General features: G+C 39.0%; 1 protein-coding gene across 1 annotated transcript; it reads left to right on the forward strand.

The window, feature by feature from the left end:
* Window positions 1–1,866: 1,866 nt before the first annotated feature.
* LOC127784067 (uncharacterized) lies at window positions 1,867–13,928 on the forward strand. The gene is made up of 24 exons (XM_052311248.1): window positions 1,867–2,126; window positions 2,982–3,091; window positions 3,398–3,563; window positions 3,705–3,805; window positions 3,925–3,997; window positions 4,076–4,217; window positions 5,207–5,367; window positions 5,985–6,109; window positions 6,194–6,293; window positions 6,548–6,644; window positions 6,766–6,817; window positions 7,042–7,143; window positions 7,224–7,370; window positions 7,451–7,622; window positions 7,718–7,957; window positions 8,103–8,257; window positions 8,531–8,659; window positions 8,791–8,908; window positions 9,055–9,250; window positions 10,083–10,194; window positions 10,271–10,425; window positions 11,126–12,551; window positions 12,634–12,828; window positions 13,185–13,928. The coding sequence occupies exons 1-24, from the start codon at window positions 1,982–1,984 to the stop codon at window positions 13,653–13,655; spliced, it is 4,890 nt and encodes a 1,629-aa protein (XP_052167208.1). The 5' UTR covers window positions 1,867–1,981; the 3' UTR covers window positions 13,656–13,928.
* Window positions 13,929–21,876: the final 7,948 nt, after the last annotated feature.

Consider the following 21,876-nt stretch of genomic DNA (forward strand, 5'->3'; position numbering starts at 1 on the left):
ACATTTTCAATCGGTTTTCATGAAAACCGCTTGTAGCGCTAGGAATTGGTTTGTGAAAACCGAGCGGTTTTAGCTGATATCCATACAAAAGTTATTAGTTTTCGTCGGTTTTCGTTGGTTTTCGGCAAACTCATAGGGTAAGACAAACCCTGCATGGTATATGTACAGTAGCTAGCTATAGCCACGAACTCCACTAAATTTATTTTTATCAATTTTTTGATTCATTTTTCCCCACACCGATGCCTACACTATTGTCTTCTTCCTGTGGTCATCCTCATCTCACTCCCATCCGTTTGTTATTTGGTTGTTAGCGCTGGTCATCTAAGAGCTTGGTCTTGGCCAGCCCCGATCGGAGCCACGACAAAATCTTGGTGTGGAGTCCATGCACCAACAACAAGTTGTTGTTGGCATAGGTTCAACAACCAAATCTGGCCATATGGATTAGTAGATGGCTTGATCGAAATCCGTTGAGTCGTATGGAGTATAGAAGACGCCAAGCTACCTTCGAACAGGTCTTCGCTCTCGAGTTTGAAGCTTCCACCCCTGTTAATGAGCTTGCCTCTCTCATTGTGTCGCTATCAAGCTCTTTGCTCTTGAGTTCGTTGAGTTCGTTGTTTTGATCAATATCACTTAGTCATGCGTATCATCTCTCATCGATCCTTAGGAGTGGGCATAAAAAACTGAGACCGAAGACCGAGACTGAAAAAACCGAAACCAAGACCGAAGAAACCGATCTATCGGTCATCGGTCTCTTGATCGGTCATGTGTTTCAAAAGACCAATCTTTTTTTCAGGCTTCGGTCTTATTCCTCAGTTACCCGATCAGACTGATCTTGGTCTTGGGCCAATACTATCAGCCCATCTACTCGACGAGAGGTTGAGCCCAACAAGTCTACCACAATAGTCTACTATCACTCATCCACATCTAGTGCTACAGGTACAACCCTAACCTAGCTGCCACTCGTTATGTTGACCACCACGGCGCCACCTATCACTGCATCGCCCATCTTCTGATCCCCGACTGTTGCACTACCATGAGATCGGTGAAGATGTGGACTAGATCCTGCCGGCGAGCACTCTTCGTTTCTTTCTCCCTCCCCATCCTCTCATTCTATTGTCTGTGGAGGGGGCGCCGTCGGCGGCGGGGCGGTGAGCTCTGTCAGCCACGCAGGGGAGGCTAGGAGGGCACGATGCGGAGAGGGCGGAATCAACAGTCGGGTCGATGAGGTCGCCGGAGGTGGGAACGAGATCCTGCAACGGTAGCTCTGATGCCGTCGCCCTCGCCACCAGCCCTGACGCTTCCCTAGTCACCGGTCTACGCCTCAATAGGCTGCATGCCTCTCCGATCCTTTCGTGTTCGGTCAAATCGGTGGATACCGAAGACCGGACTGAAAGTTCGTTTACCTGATCTATCGGTCCATGATTTTTTACTGAGCACTTCGGTTTTCCTTTCTTAATGACTAATTTTCTAAAAGACCGAACTACCCCGAAGTTTCGGTCTTAACCGAATGCCCACCCCTGACAATCCTCTATATGAACTTAACTTTTACGTAGTTTCTCTCACCACAGAGCTTTTTTTTAATGCTTAATGCTAAGATGCCCCAACCAGCTAATGATGTTACTAGGGGAAATAAAAATCAATCGTGCTTGTGTATTAGTCCAAATGTAATCTTGGCCCACCTGTCATTGATAATTTGGCACAATCTAATTTTTTTTTTTGAGATAGGCACAATCTAATTGAGTACGTGTCCCACCTGTCAGACAAACCAACTGTTGTATCGAGGATTCTAGGCCCACCTGGCAAAGTGAGCCTTAACGGGCCGGATCTGCAACCTCCCCCTTGTTGGATGCTTCAGATCGTCTCCTCTTCGAAGCTAGTCCAGCCTGCCGGGCCACTGCCTCCCCAGCACAAATCCACCGACCGGCGATCACCCGCCCCACCAGATCTGACGCCGGAGCGCCCAGATCCGCCGCCGCCGGCGATGGAGTGGGCGACGGTGCAGCACCTGGATCTCCGCCACGCGGGGGGCCGCCGGGGGGCCTCCGCCCGCCCGCTGCAGCCGCACGCCGCCGCCTTCCGCGCGTCGCAGGCCATCGTCGCCGTCGCCATCGGCACGCACGTCGTCGGTACGTGTGTGTGGCTCCGCCCGTCTCGACTGGTTCGGGGGTCGAGGAGTTTGTAGGCAGGGTGGGGGGAGGGTGGAGCTCCGTGGGGGAGTTGAGTCTGGTGCCGCTCTGAGGAGGAGGAGGGCGCTGGAGTTTGATTCGCCCTGGGTGGGTGGGGTGGTAGGAATGGAAGTGGAGTTAGAATTCTGGACTAGTGTCGCTGTTACTGTGCAGCTGGGATGATCTCAGTGGCTAACAGTAGTGCCGATTTGACCTTGATGAGCAATTGAGCATTTCTATAGATATCTGTGTGAATTCGTGTTGATTTAGCATGTCCACCGTCCACCTTTCTTCAAGAGTATAATGAGCCGGTAATAATGGAGTAGTTAGTCTGCAGATCACTTACATAGTTGCTGTAAGTAATAATAGTTTGATGAGTGGAAATGTTGGTACTGAAACACTGTTGGCTTGAAATGCTGTGCAAGAGTCCTTTCAGAGTTTAGTTGCTGTGCTATGTAGTCATGGTATCTGTGGAGTAATAGCAATTGTCTAGCTTATGATTGTTCTGAAAAATAGTACCAGTAGATTATTTGTTCCTAAATTTCCAATACATTGCACCACGCTCCACTTCTTGACATAATTATTGAAATGTCAGTATGAGCTCATTGATTCATTTCATCCCTTTATGTACTTTTTGCTGGAAAAATCACCTACTTGCTGCTTTCATTATTTGACCAAATTACTTATTCTTGTAAAAGGTGATTGTGGTACAGAGTAGTATTAACACAATAAAGACTACTGTAGTTAGTTGTTATTTTCTTGCATATGATGCATTGTTGTCTTCTTTATTATCCATATCTTCTCATTTGTTTGCAGAATTTGATGCATTGACTGGAAGCAAGATAGCTTCGATTGACCTTGGAGCTCGTGTTGTTCGTATGGCATATAGCCCTACTGCTAGCCACATTGTCATTGCTATTCTTGAGGTAGGTTTGAATATTTCACTATATGAAAATATAAAACACTTTTTATCACCTAGCACTGAAATATTGGCCTTAGGGCTTCCGATGTTAGGTGTAGAAAGTTTATAATGGTTCAGCTTCATCAGTAAGCATGGTCTTGTGGATTTTTCATTATGAGCTTCCAGTATAGTGTTCAATGATATTTTATTCCAATGAGAACATTATTTTATATCATATTCTTAGTTCATGTGATGCTGTAGTCTGGATATGTTTAGCTTTCAATTTATGTTAATAACTCATGTATTTTGTTCCTTTATATATCTTGTTCAGGATGCTACAATCAGATCCTGTGATTTTGCCACTGAGCAGACGCTTGTGCTGCACTCACCAGAGAAAAAAACCGATCATGTTTCAATAGACACGGAAGTTCATCTTGCATTGACACCTCTTGAGCCTATTGTCTTTTTCGGTTTTCACAAAAGAATGAGTGTGACAGGTTATTCCTCGTTACTTAGTTTCTCTCTCTCTCTCTCTTTTTTTTTTTTTGCTTCTGAGGCTTAAATGGTCCTCTATTTGACTATACTTTTAAAAGTCTCACTTATTTATGCTAACAACTATGTATTTTCCTCTCTTCCAGTTGTTGGGACTGTTGAAGGAGGGAGGCCGCCAACAAAAATAAAGACTGATCTTAAAAAGCCTGTTGTTAACCTGGCTTGCCATCCTCGCCTTCCTGTCCTGGTAAATACAATCAGAGCTTTACCTTTTGGCTGGTGATTGCACTGCAGTCCTACACAAGGTTGTCTTGTTGTTGTGTATCTGTATTTGTCATATGTTGATGTGCAAAATTATAATTTCAGTATGTAGCTTACGCTGAAGGCTTGATACGCGCTTATAACATCCAGACATATGTTGTTCACTACACCTTGCAACGTAAGATGCAGTACTTTATTTTCATATATTTAAGTATGTTTAGCCTTTTGTATGACTCTTAGATTGTACTTTCCTTAGTTGCTGTTGACAGTACAATTAAGCTTGTCGGAGCGGGTGCTTTTGGATTTCATCCAACCCTAGAGTGGATATTTATTGGTGATAGAGGTGGCACTCTCTTGGCATGGGATGTATCAACGGAGAGACCAAGTATGATTGGAATGTAAGTATATTTTTACATTATATATTGTTCAGGTTGTAAAAACAAGACCATTTTCCTTTGTTTCTTTCTTTTCCAATGTATTCTATTATTTTGATATTCATTATCTGGACAAGCCAGTAAGGTTTTAATTGTTGGAAATACTTTGAGGTGAGGCATTGAGTTGCTTGAAGCACCAGTGGAGCGCATTTAACAGTTTCGATGTGGCTTTTAATAACTTGCCACTCATATGTCTATGACATATGGGCCCTCATGTGTCTAAGACATGTAGAGTCCAGGTAGCAAATTGTTAAATGCCACTTCTAAGAGTGGCAAATAGTTAAATATCTCAGATTAAAGTTTCACAGTGTTGACTGTTGACTATGTGCACAAGCATTTGAGGGGCTACCTCCCTTTTTTTATTATTTAATCAAAATAGGTCTAATGGGCTTTAGGCACTGTCTTGGGACCAAAGTTTCAGTGTGGTCCTGTGCCCCCATAGGATACATTAGCCTGCAGATCTATTTTGATGTACCTTCAATATAAGTTTTGATATTATACTTGCAATTCCTTGGCACGAATTTGATTGAGAAATGTTAGAACACATATTCTTAGGCTGTGTTCGGGAGGTGAGGTTGGGAACTCACCTTCCGCGCACGCAAAACGGAGCGACGCATTTTCTTATGATTAATTAAGTATTTACTATTTTTTTTTGAAAAATGGATTAATATGATTTTTTAAAGCAACTTTTGTATAGAAAACTTTTGCAAAAAACAAACCCTTTAGCAGTTTGAAAAGCATGCGTGCGGAAAACGAGGGAGGTGAGTTGGGAAATTTGGTGAAAGAACTCAGCCTTAGTGCAGCTAACTTAATAACTCTTTGTATGTCTCTGTTTGGATGGATACTATTCCATGTACTTTTGATTGTTCTGGTTCTGCACTTCTGCTTGTCTTTTACCTCTTTTATTTTTCCCGTTTCATTTTATCTGATTTGTGTCTTTTACTTCTACTCAGTACACAGGCTGGTTCCCAGCCTATCACATCTGTTTCCTGGCTTCCGACACTACGGTTACTTGTTACAATTTCAAAGGATGGGGCACTTCAAGTATGGAAAACACGAGTTATAATTAATCCTAACAGACAACCTATGGAAACTCATTTCTTTGAGCATGCAGGTTAGTTTGTTTCCATGCTACTTATGCTTTTCTTCTCAAGCTGCTTTCCTCCCTTATAATTCAGATTCAATTGCTATTTCCCTGGTTAATATGTACCTGGTTGATTTTATGCCACATCCTGGGGATTGAAACAGAATGGGCTGCCATGTTTAGTGGACTTCTTTGGCCCTGGGTCTCACTGGTTGGACCTGAATGTGTTGGGACTTCAGGAGAAAGTGGTGCTGCAGGGGAAAAGCAAAACATGGGGGAAGAGCACACATGGGAGCATTAGAGAAGACAGATAGGCAATGCCAAAAAATGTCTGATTCAAACCAATCTTTTCTCTAGTTACCTAATTAAGGAGATAACAAACAAATAAAAATAATCGGCTTATATCTGAGTTGGGTTGGTTTGGCCCCTGCTGCTGTGGCCTCCTGGTGTTGGTGTAAGTGCAACCCGCATTTGATGTTTGCCATCTGCGTCATGGGCTAATAGCATACTAGCTTCTAAGCTATTTTATTTCATATGCTGATCACACAAGATCTTGTTTATTTAGCAGTGTTACTTGCCGATTGCATATTCTACCTTTTTTTCTTCTGAGAATAAGTTTTACAACTGTTTCTGTTTTAACTATGCAGCTATTGAAACAATGGATATCACGAAGATACTCACTCTTCAAGGTGGAGAAGCAGTGTACCCTTTACCTCGAATAAGGAACTTGGCAGTGCACCCCAAGTTTAATTTGGCTGCAGTAATTTTTGCAGTTAGGTCGCATTAACTCCAGGCCATATATAAGTTTGGTACTTAATGGCAGTAATTATAGAAACAGTTTATATTTGACTTGCAGGATATGTCTGGGACAGAAGCTGCAAAGAACAAGGCTGCATACACAAGAGAAGGGAGGAGACAACTTTTTGCTGTTCTTCAGGGAGCCAGGGGATCGACTGGTAAGCAAATGATTGTTCGTTCTTACTTTGTTGTATATATTCAAAATTCTTATTTAGTTCATGTGACCATTGGTTGAAAATGGAAGAGGAATTTTGTTTGCTTTTCCTTAATTTGAACTTTGAACAATTCTAGCAGGGTAATTATGTCACTCTTGATTATGATTTCATATAGCATTATTGGTATATATATTATTAACAAACGATTATATTTGAGCAGCCCATACATCCTTTAAAATTTGTTTTTGGTATTGCAGCTGCTGTTCTGAAGGAGAAACTTTTAGCCCTGGGTTCATCTGGAATTTTAGCTGAGCACCAGCTCCAGGCTCAGCTGCAAGAGCAGCACTTGAAGGGGTAAAATTCGAATCTTTTTTGGCTTAGAAATTTTTGACTATGTCAAGATACATTCTTGATTAATGTCATGAAAATTTTATTGATGGTTTAACTTTGATTTCATTTGTTTTCCTTTTGTCAGCCAGAGTCAGCTAACTATTTCAGACATTGCAAGGAAGGCTTTTCTTCACAGTGTATGTGCTCTTTTTGTTAGCAGTTGTTGCATCATATTTTCTGCAGTTTATGGAAAACTTGTAGCCAGAAAACTTGTAGTCCTGAACTCTTTTCTTCTCTACCTGTTCACCCCTGTACTACCAATAAAACCTTCCATTCAGCTAGTTTTTTGTACGCCATACCTGTTGAGTTCAGTATTTGCATTTACATATCGTTTCAAATTTCTTTTGTTCAATGTATGCAGCATTTCATGGAGGGACATGCTAAAAGTGGTCCAATCTCTCGTTTACCACTCATTACAATTTCTGATTCTGGTAACCTTTTGCGAGATGTTCCGGTTTGTCAGGTAACTTCTACTATAATGGATATTATCACTTGTTTACTTGTTGCCACTCTCTAACCTTTTTATTTCTTCTTTTACTCCAGCCATTCCATCTGGAGCTGAATTTCTTCAACCAGGAGAACCGCGTGGTTCAATATCCAGTTAGAGCTTTCTATTTGGATGGATTTAACCTAATGGCCCACAATCTGTCATCAGGAGCTGATAATCTCTATAAGAAACTTTACTCAACGGTATGTAGCGCCTGTAGAACAACCTTTTCTTGTTTTTTTTTTGTTACTTGTTTTCTAATTCTCAAGCTCTCTATTACCAGATACCTTCAAATATGGAATGCCACCCCAAGAACATTGCATACAGTCCTAAACAGCATATGTTTCTTGTTGTATTTGAATTAAGTGGACCAAATGGAGTAGCTCATGAAGTTGTTCTTTACTGGGAGCAGACTGATCTACAGACAGTAAACAGCAAAGGAAGTTCAATAAAAGGTTTCCATCTTTCTGACATGTGTCATACTATCTGATTGTCATATTTTTTTTCTTTGCTTGACTGGTTAACCAATGCATTATGTTTTCCTTGTTAGGTCGAGATGCTGCATTTTTAGGCCCGGATGATAATCAATACGCTATCCTGGAGGAAGATAGAACTAGTCTGAATCTTTTTAATCTCAAAGCAGTAGCCACAAAGGAAGCTCTTGAAAATAATGCCGCAGTGCTTGAAGAAAACACATTTGCTGATAATGTTACCAATCCGACAGAGCGCCAGGGTCCTATGCAGTTTACTTTTGAATCAGAGGTTGATCGCATATTTTCTGCTCCACTAGGTAGGTTGTGGATTTCTTTTTCGTTCTCATATTGCTTCGCGCACCTGCCTCGCCGGTTTCATCAAAGGATGGGCAAGGTTGTGTTATCTTGCTTTTTTTTTTGTGGCATGAAAATTATTGCTAAGCAATGTGTTACTCCTTGTAGAATCAACCATGTTGTATGTAATTTCGGGAAAGCACATTGGACTGGCGAAGCTCCTACAGGGATATAGGTTATCTGCAGATAATGGGGTATCCATCACCACGAAAACGGAGGGGAAGAAATTTATCAAATTGAAACCAAACGAGTCCGTTCTCCAGGTGTTCTATTATCTCCTCTAGCTCCATAATCAATCTTTCTATGTTTTGTTGGACTATTCTTAATCATAGGATACATGAATTCAACTGCTTGCTTGCTCTGGCATTTACTTTGACACTAATTGCATAATGGATTTGTAAAAATGAAGTAATGAACTTACACTTTGATCTTTGCTTTTGAGACATGAGGCTTTATATCTAACCTTCACAGGTAATAATTGTAATGCACTAGTGCACTACTGATCACCACTCTAATCGAATTTGTCCTCTATTCAGGTTCACTGGCAAACAACTCTAAGAGGTCCTGTTGTAGGAATATTGACAACCCAGAGGGTAATGATAGCCTCTGCTGATCTTGACATACTTTCAAGCAGCTCAACAAAATATGACCGGGGTCTTCCATCAATATCCTTTGATCTCAGTCTAGCATCTACTTTTCGTGTACTCTTTTCCTATTTTGTTGTACAAACTCCGGGTATCATGGTATTATCTGTTGCCAACTGTCATTTTTTGTTGATCACTTAACTACTTTGTACTATCGCTCAATGTTGTGGGTTGGACCAGCACTTATCTTCTCTAGTGCAACTGCAATAAGTATGCTTGGATGGGACAACAAAGTTCGATCTATCCTTTCTACTAGCTTCCCTCGTTCTGGTAAGATTATAATATATTCAATTAAAAAAGACTAACCTATAGTCCTTCTGATGCTCCCAGTTCCTTTAACATGCTTTGATATGCTGCTACTTCTTATTTTCATCAGTTTGTGCTGAACTAAACAATATGTGTTTTTATGCATGCAGTGTTGCTTGGTGCCTTGAACGACCGCCTGCTGCTTGTAAATCCAACAGATATAAATCCAAGACAGAAAAAGGGAGTGGAAATAAGAAGCTGTCTAATAGGGCTTCTTGAACCTCTTCTTATTGGATTTGCTACGATGCAGCAATACTTTGAGCAAAAACTTGATCTTTCAGAGGTGCTATATCAGATAACCTCAAGGTATTTTTCCTGTCCAATTTCTTTCATATCATTTCCATATGCAAGTTGTTGTAGTGTTCAATGCACACAAGTGTAGTCATCAACGTAGTCATAGTTCAGAGTTAGTGATTTTGTCTTTTACAAAGAAGATCTTGTAATTGATACATTGAACAACCTAGTCGCAATTATCAAGGCTCTTTACACAGTATCTAGACAACAAATTATGATATTCAGTATTTCAGTGCATTACTCGATTAGTACAAGTCTTCATATTCTCAGTTTCATCTGCATTTGTTAGTGCTGCTGCTGCATTAGATCTTCCAGCAAATGATCAGGTTTTGCATCGTGTATTAGAATATATTGTCCTCACCCTCATCAGCTTCACTCCGAGCAAAATCATTTTTCATTCTCAGCTTTGTCATTGAAGTCGTACAACTTAATTCAATATGCTTATGACCTGCAGGAAGCCAAGAAGTTATGAATCACAGATTGAAGTTTGATAGGAAGCATGACAAGATTTCTCTCATTAATAAATACACTGCATGCTTCATTCAAACTCTTGGCTATAGTTTAAGCTTCAATACACCGTTTTATTCAATTTGGATGCACATCTCTTTGTGGAAAAATCCCTTTGATAGATCATTTAGAGGAATCACTTGATCTTCATGGAGAACTGGCTATGCAGTTCCTTGAGCTTTGCACCTTGTGACAAAATGATCATCATGCTCTGGCTTCTTGTCACCATTTTATTATTCTTTTTCTTCAAAGCATGTTGTTTCTTCCTACCTACTGCAGAAGGGTTAATAGATGGATCATCATATTCTGATGCTTGTATTGGTTTGCGTTTATACAGGTTTGATAGTTTACGTGTCACTCCAAGGTCACTGGACATATTAGCTAAAGGACCCCCTGTTTGTGGAGATCTTGCTGTATCACTATCCCAAGCAGGCCCTCAGTTTACCCAAGTAAGCTTAATCTGTGCTCATAATCATCCTTTTGTTCTCTTTTGCTTGATCTAATACTTTCTTCCATATTGTTTAGATCATGCGGTGCAATTACGCAATCAAAGCCCTCCGGTTCTCTACTGCTCTTTCGATCTTGAAAGATGAGTTCCTGCGTTCCAGAGATTATCCTCAATGCCCTCCAACTTCTCATCTGTTCCAGCGTTTCCGGGAGTTGGGATATGCATGCATAAAGTATGGTCAACTATGCTCTCTATTTTTTTTTCTGAAACAGGATACCATCTTGTCCTGATGTCTCAACTGCAAATATTTGTTTGAAATGATTTTGATTAAATAATTTCTCTATGCTTTACAAGGGTCATGACTTTCATCCAGGACAACATATTGATCTCAACCAAATACTGAAATAGTTTAGATGCATTTCAAATTTTGTCCTCCAAAGTAATTTGGAGTTTTGGACCTCAGGCGTGCTCCAAAATTCTGAACTTCAGAATAACCAGAACCAAAGTTTGAAAACCTTTACTGAGTTGGATCTGTAATTACAGTACTTTGTAATACCCAATTTTACTCTGGTTTAATCTATAACAATGTTGCTCCTTTACTGAGTTGGATCTATACAATGTTGCTCCTCTAGCAGAACAGTAGTTGTCAGAATGGCTGGCAAAACCAACTATTTTCCTTTTCTCCTTTCATTTTTATTTTTTGTGCCTGTAGTCAATGAAAAGGATCTTGTCTGGTCAATGTTTTACATAATAATCCAAGAGGTTATGTGTGCGTGCTGCTGATGAATAATGATTCCAGCATGATTCTGAGCCGTGACAAGCAATTGTCATTTTGGCCAGTAATACTGTTGAGCTAATTACTTCTGTATACAATATGTTATCTTGTTTTTTTTTTTACTTTTTCTAATTTCAATGAGATTGAAACTCTACAGGTATGGTCAGTTTGACAGTGCAAAAGAAACATTCGAGGTTATTTCTGATCATGAGAGCATGCTAGATCTGTTTATATGCCACCTGAATCCTAGTGCATTGCGACGCCTTTCACAGAAGCTGGAAGAATCTGCTACAGATTCTGAGTTGAGGCGTTACCTTGAGAGAATACTAAGAGTTCGTTCAACTGGATGGACACAAGGTGTCTTTGCAAATTTTGCTGCAGAAAGTATGGTGCCTAAAGGTCCGGAATGGGCAGGAGGAAACTGGGAAATCAAAACACCTACGAACATGAAGAGTATACCTCAGTGGGAGCTTGCAGGAGAGGTCATGCCCTACATGAAGACTACCGATGCTGGTATTCCATCTGTCACTGCAGATCATATTGGTGTTTACTTGGGCGTGATGAAAGGCCGAGGTACCGTAGTGGAAGTAAGTGAAAAGAGCTTGGTTAAAGCTATTGCAGCAGCCAGTGGCGATAATGCGAGACCAGCATCTTCTGAATCAACACAGAAGAATGTGGCAAATGCTGGGGGTGATTCAGTTGGTGATACTCTGGCCAGGCAGCTAGGGGTCCAAATTGCTTCTGCAGATGAACAGGCAAAAGCAGCAGAGGAGTTCAAAAAGACTTTATATGGTGTTGTTGATGGTGGAAGTAGTGATGAAGATGAGTCTACATCAAAGACTAAAAAGATACACATCAGGATACGTGATAAGCCTGCTGCATCTACTGTTGATGTTAACAAACTGAAAGAAGCCACTAAACAGCTAGGTTTAGGTCCTCCAATCACTAGGACAAGATCGTTATCAGGGACGCCTCAAGAGTTGAACCAGGCTCCTATGCAGCCGCCAGGTCTCGCACCACCTGCTGGTCCAGCAATTCCAAATGCTGCAGTTGATCTATTTGGTACCAATGCTTTAGTAAAACCACAAGCTTCCAGTGGAGCCACAGGTCCTGTAATTGGTGGCATGGGAGTGACGGCTGGACCTATTCCTGAGGATTTCTTCCAGAATACTATTCCATCGCAGCAGCTTGCAGCTCGACTACCCCCACCGGGAATAATTCTGTCACGAATTGCTCAACCTGCTCCTGGAATGAGTGCAGTTCGGCCTGTCCATAATCAAAACATGATGGCTAATGTTGGTCTTCCAGATGGTGGGGTCCCACCACAGGCACCGATGCAACAGGCACAGTTTCCTCAGCAACCAGGCATGCCTATGGACCCTATTAGTCTACCTGATGGTGGTGTTCCCCCACAGAGCCAACCTCTTCCCTCGCAACCCCAGGCTCTTCCTCCACAGCCACATGGCTTTCAACCTGCTATTCCTGCCATGTCGCAACCAATTGATCTTAGTGCTCTTGAAGGTCCAGGACAGGGAAAGCAGGCTCCTCGCCCCCCTGCACCTACTGCTGTGCGGCCTGGACAGGTGCTTAAGTTGCTATTTTTCATTTTAAACAAAATTGATGTTATTCCATAGCTTTCTTTGACACTACCATTGATGATTACAGGTTCCACGTGGTGCTCCTGCAGCAGAGTGCTACAAGATGGGTCTTGCTCATCTTGAGCAAAATCAGCTTACGGATGCTTTATCTTGTTTGGATGAAGCATTCTTGGCCCTTGCAAAGGACCAGTCACGTGAAGCTGATATCAAAGCGCAGGCCACTATTTGTGCACAGTATAAGATAGCTGTTGCTTTGCTACAGGTAATATTCATTTTTGTCATGATATACCTCATAACAACACAATTTTTGTCATGATATCCTAAGAGTTATTTATTGGTTTCACCGTGTGTCCTGAGGTGAATTTTCTGCTAGTTTTTGTACCATATCCTGCAGCTCATCATTTCCTATCTGGTAGAAATGTTTCAATTCTGACAACTTTGATTAAATATATGTTGAACTCTAGGCAATACTTCTTTTATTCTTTTGGTGAACTCGAGAATAATAAAAATTCCATCTCTAACGTCATGGTAGTCAGTGAAACAACTGGTCTTAAAAGAACAATTATTCTCATGGAACTGGTTTAAGTATCCATGGCTTAATTCTATTGATTTGCGCAGGAAATTGCTCGCCTACAAAGGGTTCAAGGAGCTGGTGCGCTCAGTGCAAAGGAGGAAATGGCCAGGCTATCTCGCCACCTTGCTTCCCTACCTATCCAAGCTAAGCACCGGATTAACTGCATCAGAACTGCCATCAAGCGAAACATGGAGGTCCAGAACTTTGCCTATGCCAAGCAAATGCTTGATCTCCTATATTCCAAGGCGCCTCCATCGAAGCAGGATGAGCTCAAGAGTCTGATCGACATGTGTGTCCAGAGGGGGCTGACAAACAAATCTATCGACCCATTCGAAGACCCCTCTCAGTTTTGCGCCGTCACCCTCAGCCGCCTCTCAACCATCGGGCATGATGTTTGCGATCTCTGTGGTGCCAAATTCTCCGCTCTTTCTGCACCAGGGTGTGTCATCTGTGGTATGGGGAGCATCAAGAGATCTGACGCACTTGCTGGACCTGTGCCTTCCCCGTTTGGCTAAACGGCGCTTCCTCTGTCCCAACGTTGTTCTGATTTTTGTATCTATAGTGTGCAGTTAACATTCTTCGCATTTCATTGTTGTAGCTATTGTAGCATTGTTGGAGATATAGTGCGTCTTGGGATTTGGATGAGTTGTAACCACCCTTTTGATCGTGATGTGATTTATACGGACGGTTTTTCGTAGCATTGTAATTAGGTTCGGCATTTATACATTTCCCATTTACATTACGTTTTGAGTTTAAATGGTTATGGTTTATGAGGTACAATAAACTTATATCTCATGCATTTAAGTGTACACGAAGCATTTCTTCATATTCTATTGCTGTAGCTATGGTTACATCGAAGATGTGATCTCTCGGAATTTTGATGAGCTGTAACCACCTTCTGGCCGTGATGTGATTTTATACGAGCGATGTTTCAGAGCATTATAAATAGGTTGTTAGACATTTATACATTTTTCAGCAGCATTGCGTTTGGTTTCAAGGAATTATGGTTTAAGAGGCAAGTCTTATAGTGTTTTTTCTACATATGCCTGGAATTGCTGGTAATCATAATACTACTGTCTATGAGATGAACTATAACAATGACGATAGTTACGTCTCCCAAAAGAAGAAAATAACAATGACCATTATATTTGTTGCAATGAGTAAACAGAAGATAAGAAAGCTTGTAATGTTACACACCAAACTATTTTCGTTTAATCTAACGGCCAGCCCGGTTGGCGGAAAAACTCGAAATGTTGCAAGCATCAAACTATTCCTTTAATCCAACAGGCCAACCAAGATAGCAGAAAATCCCAGGCACCTGAAGGGAAAAGGCAGTGCACGCTGTCATGAGGATCATATGAAACAAAAAGGACTGGACAGAGGGAAACAAACAGAAAACAACTACTCCCTCCGTTTCACAATGTAAGACTTTCTAGATTTAACATCTAAATAAATGTGGGCAATGCTAGAAAGTCTTACATTGTGAAACGGAGGAAGTAGTAAGATACTGGCAAAAATAAAATAAACTTAGGAGAAAAAGGAAATAGAAAACAATGAGAGCGAAACCGGCAAAAAAAAGAGAGAAATGAAAAAAAAGGAGAGAAGAATACTCAAAGGGTTAGTGTGGGGTTTGATTGGAGCCATTACTTTTCTCTACACCGATAAACCGATGAGAAAAGAAGAAAAAGACGAAAGGAAACAAAGAGAAGAAAACACCTCCTCCCCTATGTCCCATCAAAAACAAACCTAAGACTAGATGTGACCAGGGTTGACGTTACCGCCGGTAACCGCGCGGTTACCGCGGTTACCAGGCTTACCACGGGGGTACGGTAATATAAATACCATGGTAACCTCCTTAAATTCAAATAAATTTTAAAAATAATTTGAATTTTTGATAAATTTTGCCCGTTTTTGTACGGTTTTCACGGTTACCGCGTGGTAACCGTGCTTACCGCCGGGGCGCGGTAACCCCGGCCCCAGCGGTTTGAGAAACCCTGAATGTGACATATTCTAGGACAACGAATCATAAGCTTACATAAGTTAATATGATTTATGATAATTTAAATAGTATATAGAATGATGATTCGAATGAAAAAGTAAGGTAACGTGGCTTTATGAGAGAAGAAGATGAGGAAGGTAATTTGGACCATAGATAATCATTCAAGGGCTAAAAATAATTGAGGTGATATGGCTTAATGAGAGAAGAAAATGAGGAAGATAATTTAGATTATAGATTAATCATCTAAGGGCTAAAAAAATTGACGTGACATGACTTAACAAGAGAAGAGAGAAATGGTATTAACTATGTAAGGATGGACTATACAGGTATATAAGATACTATAAAATATGATGGAGAGATATATTGAAATATTGTGTGAATTATGTGTTATGATGATTTAACATGCTTGCATTTTAAAGCTCTAAAATTAAATAAATTATAGACAATTATAGATTATATAGCAATCTTGCATGATGTTTAAGATGTAATAACTGTTAGTGGATGACGATGTGACGTTAAGCTTTAAAATTTAGTGGGTTGTAACTTTATAGTAAGATAGGATATTAAAGGAACGTATAACACATGAAAAACACTAGCTCTAAAAGAACATATCACTACATATCCAAACCATACCTAGAAGACACCTTAATCTCTTCTTTCTATAAAGCTAATGCTCACTAAATACCTAAAACTTAATATGCAAGCATAGTATTTATTAGCACTCCTAAATCCTATATGCAAGCATGCCACAACAACACATTAAACACACAAAGCTCAACATGCAAACATATAATAATTATGGCTACAATTTATTTCATTCTAAAACTAAACATACACATGCTAAATCATCATTCTCAAATCTTTTTCATAATATTTCAACCCAATTCATTTCATCATTTCTCGAATATCTAACATATATCCTGCAGTAAAGCGCGAAGCATCATCTAGTGAGTTGCAAATAATAAATGCCTATTAAAGTAACATAGTGGATGAATAGAGAATAAATACAAATTATCCTCTTATATCCCATATAAAGAGTTGCTTGTTTTAGTACATACGAAACATGGTAGCATCTGTGCATGTTAAAATATTAGACTTTCATTTTATACACTATTTCATATGCAGAGAGAATTTCTCGTGCTACAATAATTTTGTGTAAAACTATTATTTGTTAGTCTACTTCTATTGCATACATTAACATATCAACCAGATCCGAACTTTGGCATTTTTATCCAGTAAAATACTTGTTTACTTTTGAAAGTTGATTCAATCCCTCATTGGCCCCTCGTTGTCTCATTGATGTGTGGGCCGAGGACACATGTGTCAGTGGGACATCATGTGCAAATAAGGGATCACACGAATTTGACAAAGCAAATAAGAAATCATCTTATGATAGAGACATTACGGAAACACATATAACTATAGAAGTTCTAGCTTTTATCCTTTTAGATGTAATGACACCTCATCATTATATTTCTTTGAGCAGCCAAAGAAAAATGATGACATTGCTGGCATAAAAAGAAAGAATTATAACATAAGACAAATATTTTGTTGTGGCATTTGCATGGATATGTTCTTAGTTTGGCCTTCCTCATCAAATGTTTGATGTGATTCTGCTGTATCCTATCCCTCGAAATACATAATAAGATTGCACAAGACGAAATTAAACAGCGAGCGCTTATTGAACATTTGTATCTTTTTTTTTGGGTGCACGCTACTTAATTTTCAGGCCATATGCTCCAACTACTCAACCGTATTCTATCCCACAATTAAAGAAGACAAAAACATGAATAGTTCTACACATGTGTCCATGCATGACTCGTTTCTTTAGCCTTACATGTCATTAATTACACATCTATCCCATTCTATCCCTAAGAATAAATGGAAAGATAAAAAAAATCTTAAGACAGGAACAATTACATGAGTTCAAAAACTGGCAATAACCCGGTCCAAATGTAGCCACAAAATAAATGAATACCAAATTTTAGGTGGCCTCCGAAGATGTTTTACTTTTATTTTGGCATCTTCTTATAAAAGTTTTAATGCCATCATTTCTCATTCTTTGCCTTCAATGTTCATACATATTTTTTATAAAGAAATTTTACTTCCTCCGTTCCAAAATATAAGCATTTCTAGCTATGAATATGGACAAATGTGTGTCTAGATTCATAGCCAAAATTTCCCATATTTTAGGAATGAGGTAGTACTTTTCTTTTCCAGACCTCTTATTATGTGAAATCCCTTTGTCCTAAAATAAGTTGATGTCTAGAGTTCAAACTTTGTCCCAAAATAAGTTTATTATACCCTCTTACCTACCCTCGGTCCACAAATCAAGAAAGTTTTATCTCTTCAATATCCCTTACCCGTCCACCCACTAATACTAATTTCCTATTAATGAGGGGCACTTTGGTCTTTTCTCCTCATTACTAATATTTCCTTGGGATGCGACGGTTGTTTTATTTTGGGATAGACCGATAGAAAGTTTATTGGAATATAACTTGTGTATAAATTTATTTTGATGCTTCTAGGGCGAATGTATTTAGAACTAACTTTTCATTCACTTACATGAAGAAGGTACAATCTAAAACCAAACGAAGGTGGAGGCACGATTTTTTGTTCAAATATAGTAGGAAGAAACAATATGCTACGTACAAAAGATTGAATAAGACCAATAATAAACTATTTTTATTCAAATTCACAAAATCAGTTTTTCTTTGGTAACATTTAGTTAGTATTTGGTTACAAAGTGCCTCAAATGATCAAACTTTTAAGAGGTAAATTAAAACATACAAACATAAATGTATAAACTTTATTTGGTCTCAGTTAATTTATGAAAGGTGTGAGAATAGAAAATTCATCATTGCTCAACATTTGCTAAAACTTGAATAAAATTGAAATAAAGGCTATATTACTCTTTTGAGTCAAATGCAAGGAAAACAAATTATGTTTGGAAAAATCCGGTCCAGCATATGCACTCATCATAGCAGCAAGTAAATGCACGTAACATCTGGTTGAGTGTGCTGTAGATAGTTGGCAAGAAAACAAGGGACACACGACACACATTATCTAGAAACAACTTCTAGGGTCAAAAACCTATGGGCCATGATTATAAATAGTAGTGCACTATAAGAAGAGTTATTGTGGATGGTAGAGAGCCTTGTAATACACAAAAAATCTTCTAGATGCGGAATAATGGAGAAAAAAAAATCAAAACGGGGGAAATGAAGCACGAGGGCCATGCCTAGATTTAAGTAAGTGCAACAAGGTATTTTATTTAATTGAAAAAAACATTTCCTATTTGACATTCGTCTAAGTTATGCACTTATGTGTAAGTTTGTATTGAAGAAAATACCTTGTTACCTCTAGTGGTGATTCCTCTTGATGGGGATACCTTGTTGCACTTACCTCTGGTGATCATTTCCTATTTGACAAATCAACAAGGTATTTTCTTTAATTAAAAAAATCTGTGATATGCTATATAAAATACCTTTTTGGTGGTATTTTCAATATAAATTGTCTTTCATATGCTATATAAGATATTTTTGTGCTATTATCTTTTGTGTAAGCAAATTCTCTCTCATATGCAACACAAAAAATATTTTTTCTAAAAAATAAATATACTAGAAAAAAACTTGAAACTTATATACAAGTTTCCATGTTATGTAATTAAGAAGGCCACATAAAAAATTTCATATCTTTTTAAAACTTATAATGAGATAAATTAATTGTTAACCTTGTATATCTCTAAGGGTATTGTTGGTAATTCTTTTAAAAAAAGTCGAATGCAATGGAATATTGTAGAACAATTGATAAAGTCATCGGTATATTATAGAGAGAGACAATATCGATGGCAAATCGTTGAACTGTGGCAAATTCAATGGTATGAAGTAGATTCTCTCGTAAGTCTACTAGCTATGTGCTCTATGAATAGATAATATATACTTCATTTATATGCTTCGCTTGATTAGGCTAGTCGATTTATACTACAGTAACGATCCAATGATCTTAATAGATTGCATTAGTTCCAGTAAAAAAAAAAGATTGCACTAGTTCTAACTTGTCCATCCAAAAGGTGGGAGTCCCGGGGAAATTAGTGGCATTATTTGTTAGCATAAGCATGATTTTTAGGTTAGTTAAATGCTGTTGGATGTGGGTATGCCCCATGGAAAATGAGATAGACGGTAGATGGTGACAACACTTGTCCGTCCTTTATATTCCTTTATGTCCGGGTATGACATAAGAGTTCATAAAATGTCATAACCACGCTAGCATACCAGCCGAGAGTGGTCTCTCGGTAGTACTTGGGTGCCTAGAACTAAGTCCTAGCCTTGTAAGCATGTATGTGTTAAATGTAAACTAAACATTAGTAATATAGATGTACATATGAATATTAGCTTTCTATACTTCTTCTCCACTACCTAGTGTATCATTATTAGAGATGAATCTTCCACGTGTCACACTATCCCATTATCATTTATCAATTAACCCCTGTTCAGACTTTGGTAAAGTAATTATAGCTTGATTAAGGATGCATGAACTATATGTTTACACCGCCGCTTTCCCTGTAGAAATAAAAATACAATACCCTTGGAATACTCCTAGGTGAAATGTTACAACTGTATCCCTGTGCTTGCGGATTTATCTGTGATTATAAGAAATACCAACATTGGTCCAACATAATAAGAGATCTGTTTCTTATGTGGAAGAACTCTACGAGGACAAACATTAACACGGCTCACATATGATGGTTTCACACGCTCAACAACGCTAGTATTCAACTTGCTCCAAGTGTTAATGATAGAAAAATTCTCTTCTCTGACACTCTACATGATATCAAAGTTGAATGAATAGATGGATTGGCTACAATCCTGAATGCAAAGCACTTTCAAATGTTTCAAACAAGTGTACACAACACCAACTGGGAGCCACATCTGTGCATTAGGCTTATTGCAAATGATGACAATTTCAAGTATTTTGACATTGTACAACTACAAGGATATTCAGAACAAGGGATATTTAGCACATATGCTATCATGGCACATTTTGAAGCTTCCAACAACATCAGAATCATTTCTGGCGCATTAGACCAAGGGCAGAAGAGGAAGCGTGATGTAAACAATGATTAGACCATGGATAATCTCCCTGCAGGTGGTGCAACTATCTTTCAGTGATCAAACCATGGGATATCACCATTACCCAACTAGCTGTTTAGATGAAAGAATTTGTGGGATAATAAGGGTTATATATTTTTGCTCGGGTTTGGTTTACAAATTATGCATCTTGTGATGTGCATCTTTGGTTCGTTGAAGTGGACCTTGGTTGTGGTGTCATCTAGCCATGCTAAGTCTAGGACTTTGATGTGAAGTCTTGTGTATACTGCAATTCCTTTTGGTCATTTGTTCCATAAAAAAAACTGAAAAAATCTAATACCAAGTCAATTATGTGATTATAATATTTTTTATCATCCCTGTATCATCTTATCTCTTCTCTAGATTTTGTGCATTTTTATCTTGATGGGAACTCTTTAGATTCCTAGAGAGAAATCTTTGTGAAATTCAAATTAATGGAATCTGTAGCATTTTCCCCATCCATTGCTACTTGTGAACTTAAGGTCACTTTGTGAGAAATTCTGATTCTGGAGCAATAAATGAAGGGAGCTAAGCAAGTAATACAGAGGCTATGTCGCCTTGGTGGTTTTCCTCAGGTGATTTTTCTTCTATATTTGGCACCACATTCTATATATAGCTCACCATTTTCCTATTTCAAGCATTCACCAGTAAGAAATGTTGCTTGTTCACTTCAAAGATCTTGGATAGCATCAACTTTCTGTCTTTGACAAATTTGACAAAAAAAAATATCTTGACTGATGGGAAGTTGGATCCTAAAGGCAATATAGCTCATTTATTTTGTTGCGGACTTGAGATAATAAGAACTCCATCTCTATCTCAGAGTTGCATATCCTATATATCATCACAGTTGTCACTGGAAGTCAAACTACTGCTCTCCAGAAAATGAATTATTCACATCGATTCGCCCAAAGGAAATTGCTCATCTACAAAGCATTCAATGAGCTGGTGCTCTCTTAGTGCAAAGGAGGAAATGTTCAAGCTATCTCATCACCTTGCTTCCCTCTCTATTCAATACAAGATTAATATCATCAGAACTACCATCATGCGAAACATGGAGGTCTAAAGTTATGCCTATGGTAAGCAAATGCTTGGTCTCCTCTATTCCAAGGCACCCCATCGAAGCAGGATGAGCTCAAGAGCTTCATCGATGACATGTGTGTCCACAGTGGGCTGATGAACAAAAGTACCACTCTCGTCCAAACACATACCATGAAAAATACGTATCGTAGTACGACAACATGTTTGTATAAGATAGCCTTTTTTCCTTTTCTTTTTGTGCATACCATGTAAATATCTATATATTTTAATATGATAAAGTTCAATAGGAGCCTCTTTTGCTGTTTTTTCATAAAAAAAGAGCACAAACCAAAATCCATTCAAAACTCCTCTTAGTTCTTAGCATTTTAAATAGGTTCAGCATTTATATGTTCCCCATGAACATTGCTTTTGAGTCCAAATGATGGTTTTAGAGGTATACAATCAATTCATACAATGTCAAAAATGGGTATGTGTGCCACATGCCTTGTCACTAACCAGCCTATGTGATTTCAAGTGAGAGACTAAGGGTTATACAGTCAAATTATTAGGGATTTCTACTTCTCTCCATCC

Source organism: Oryza glaberrima, chromosome 9 (genome assembly GCF_000147395.1).
Source record: "Oryza glaberrima chromosome 9, OglaRS2, whole genome shotgun sequence".
NCBI classification, from domain to species: Eukaryota; Viridiplantae; Streptophyta; class Magnoliopsida; order Poales; family Poaceae; genus Oryza; species Oryza glaberrima.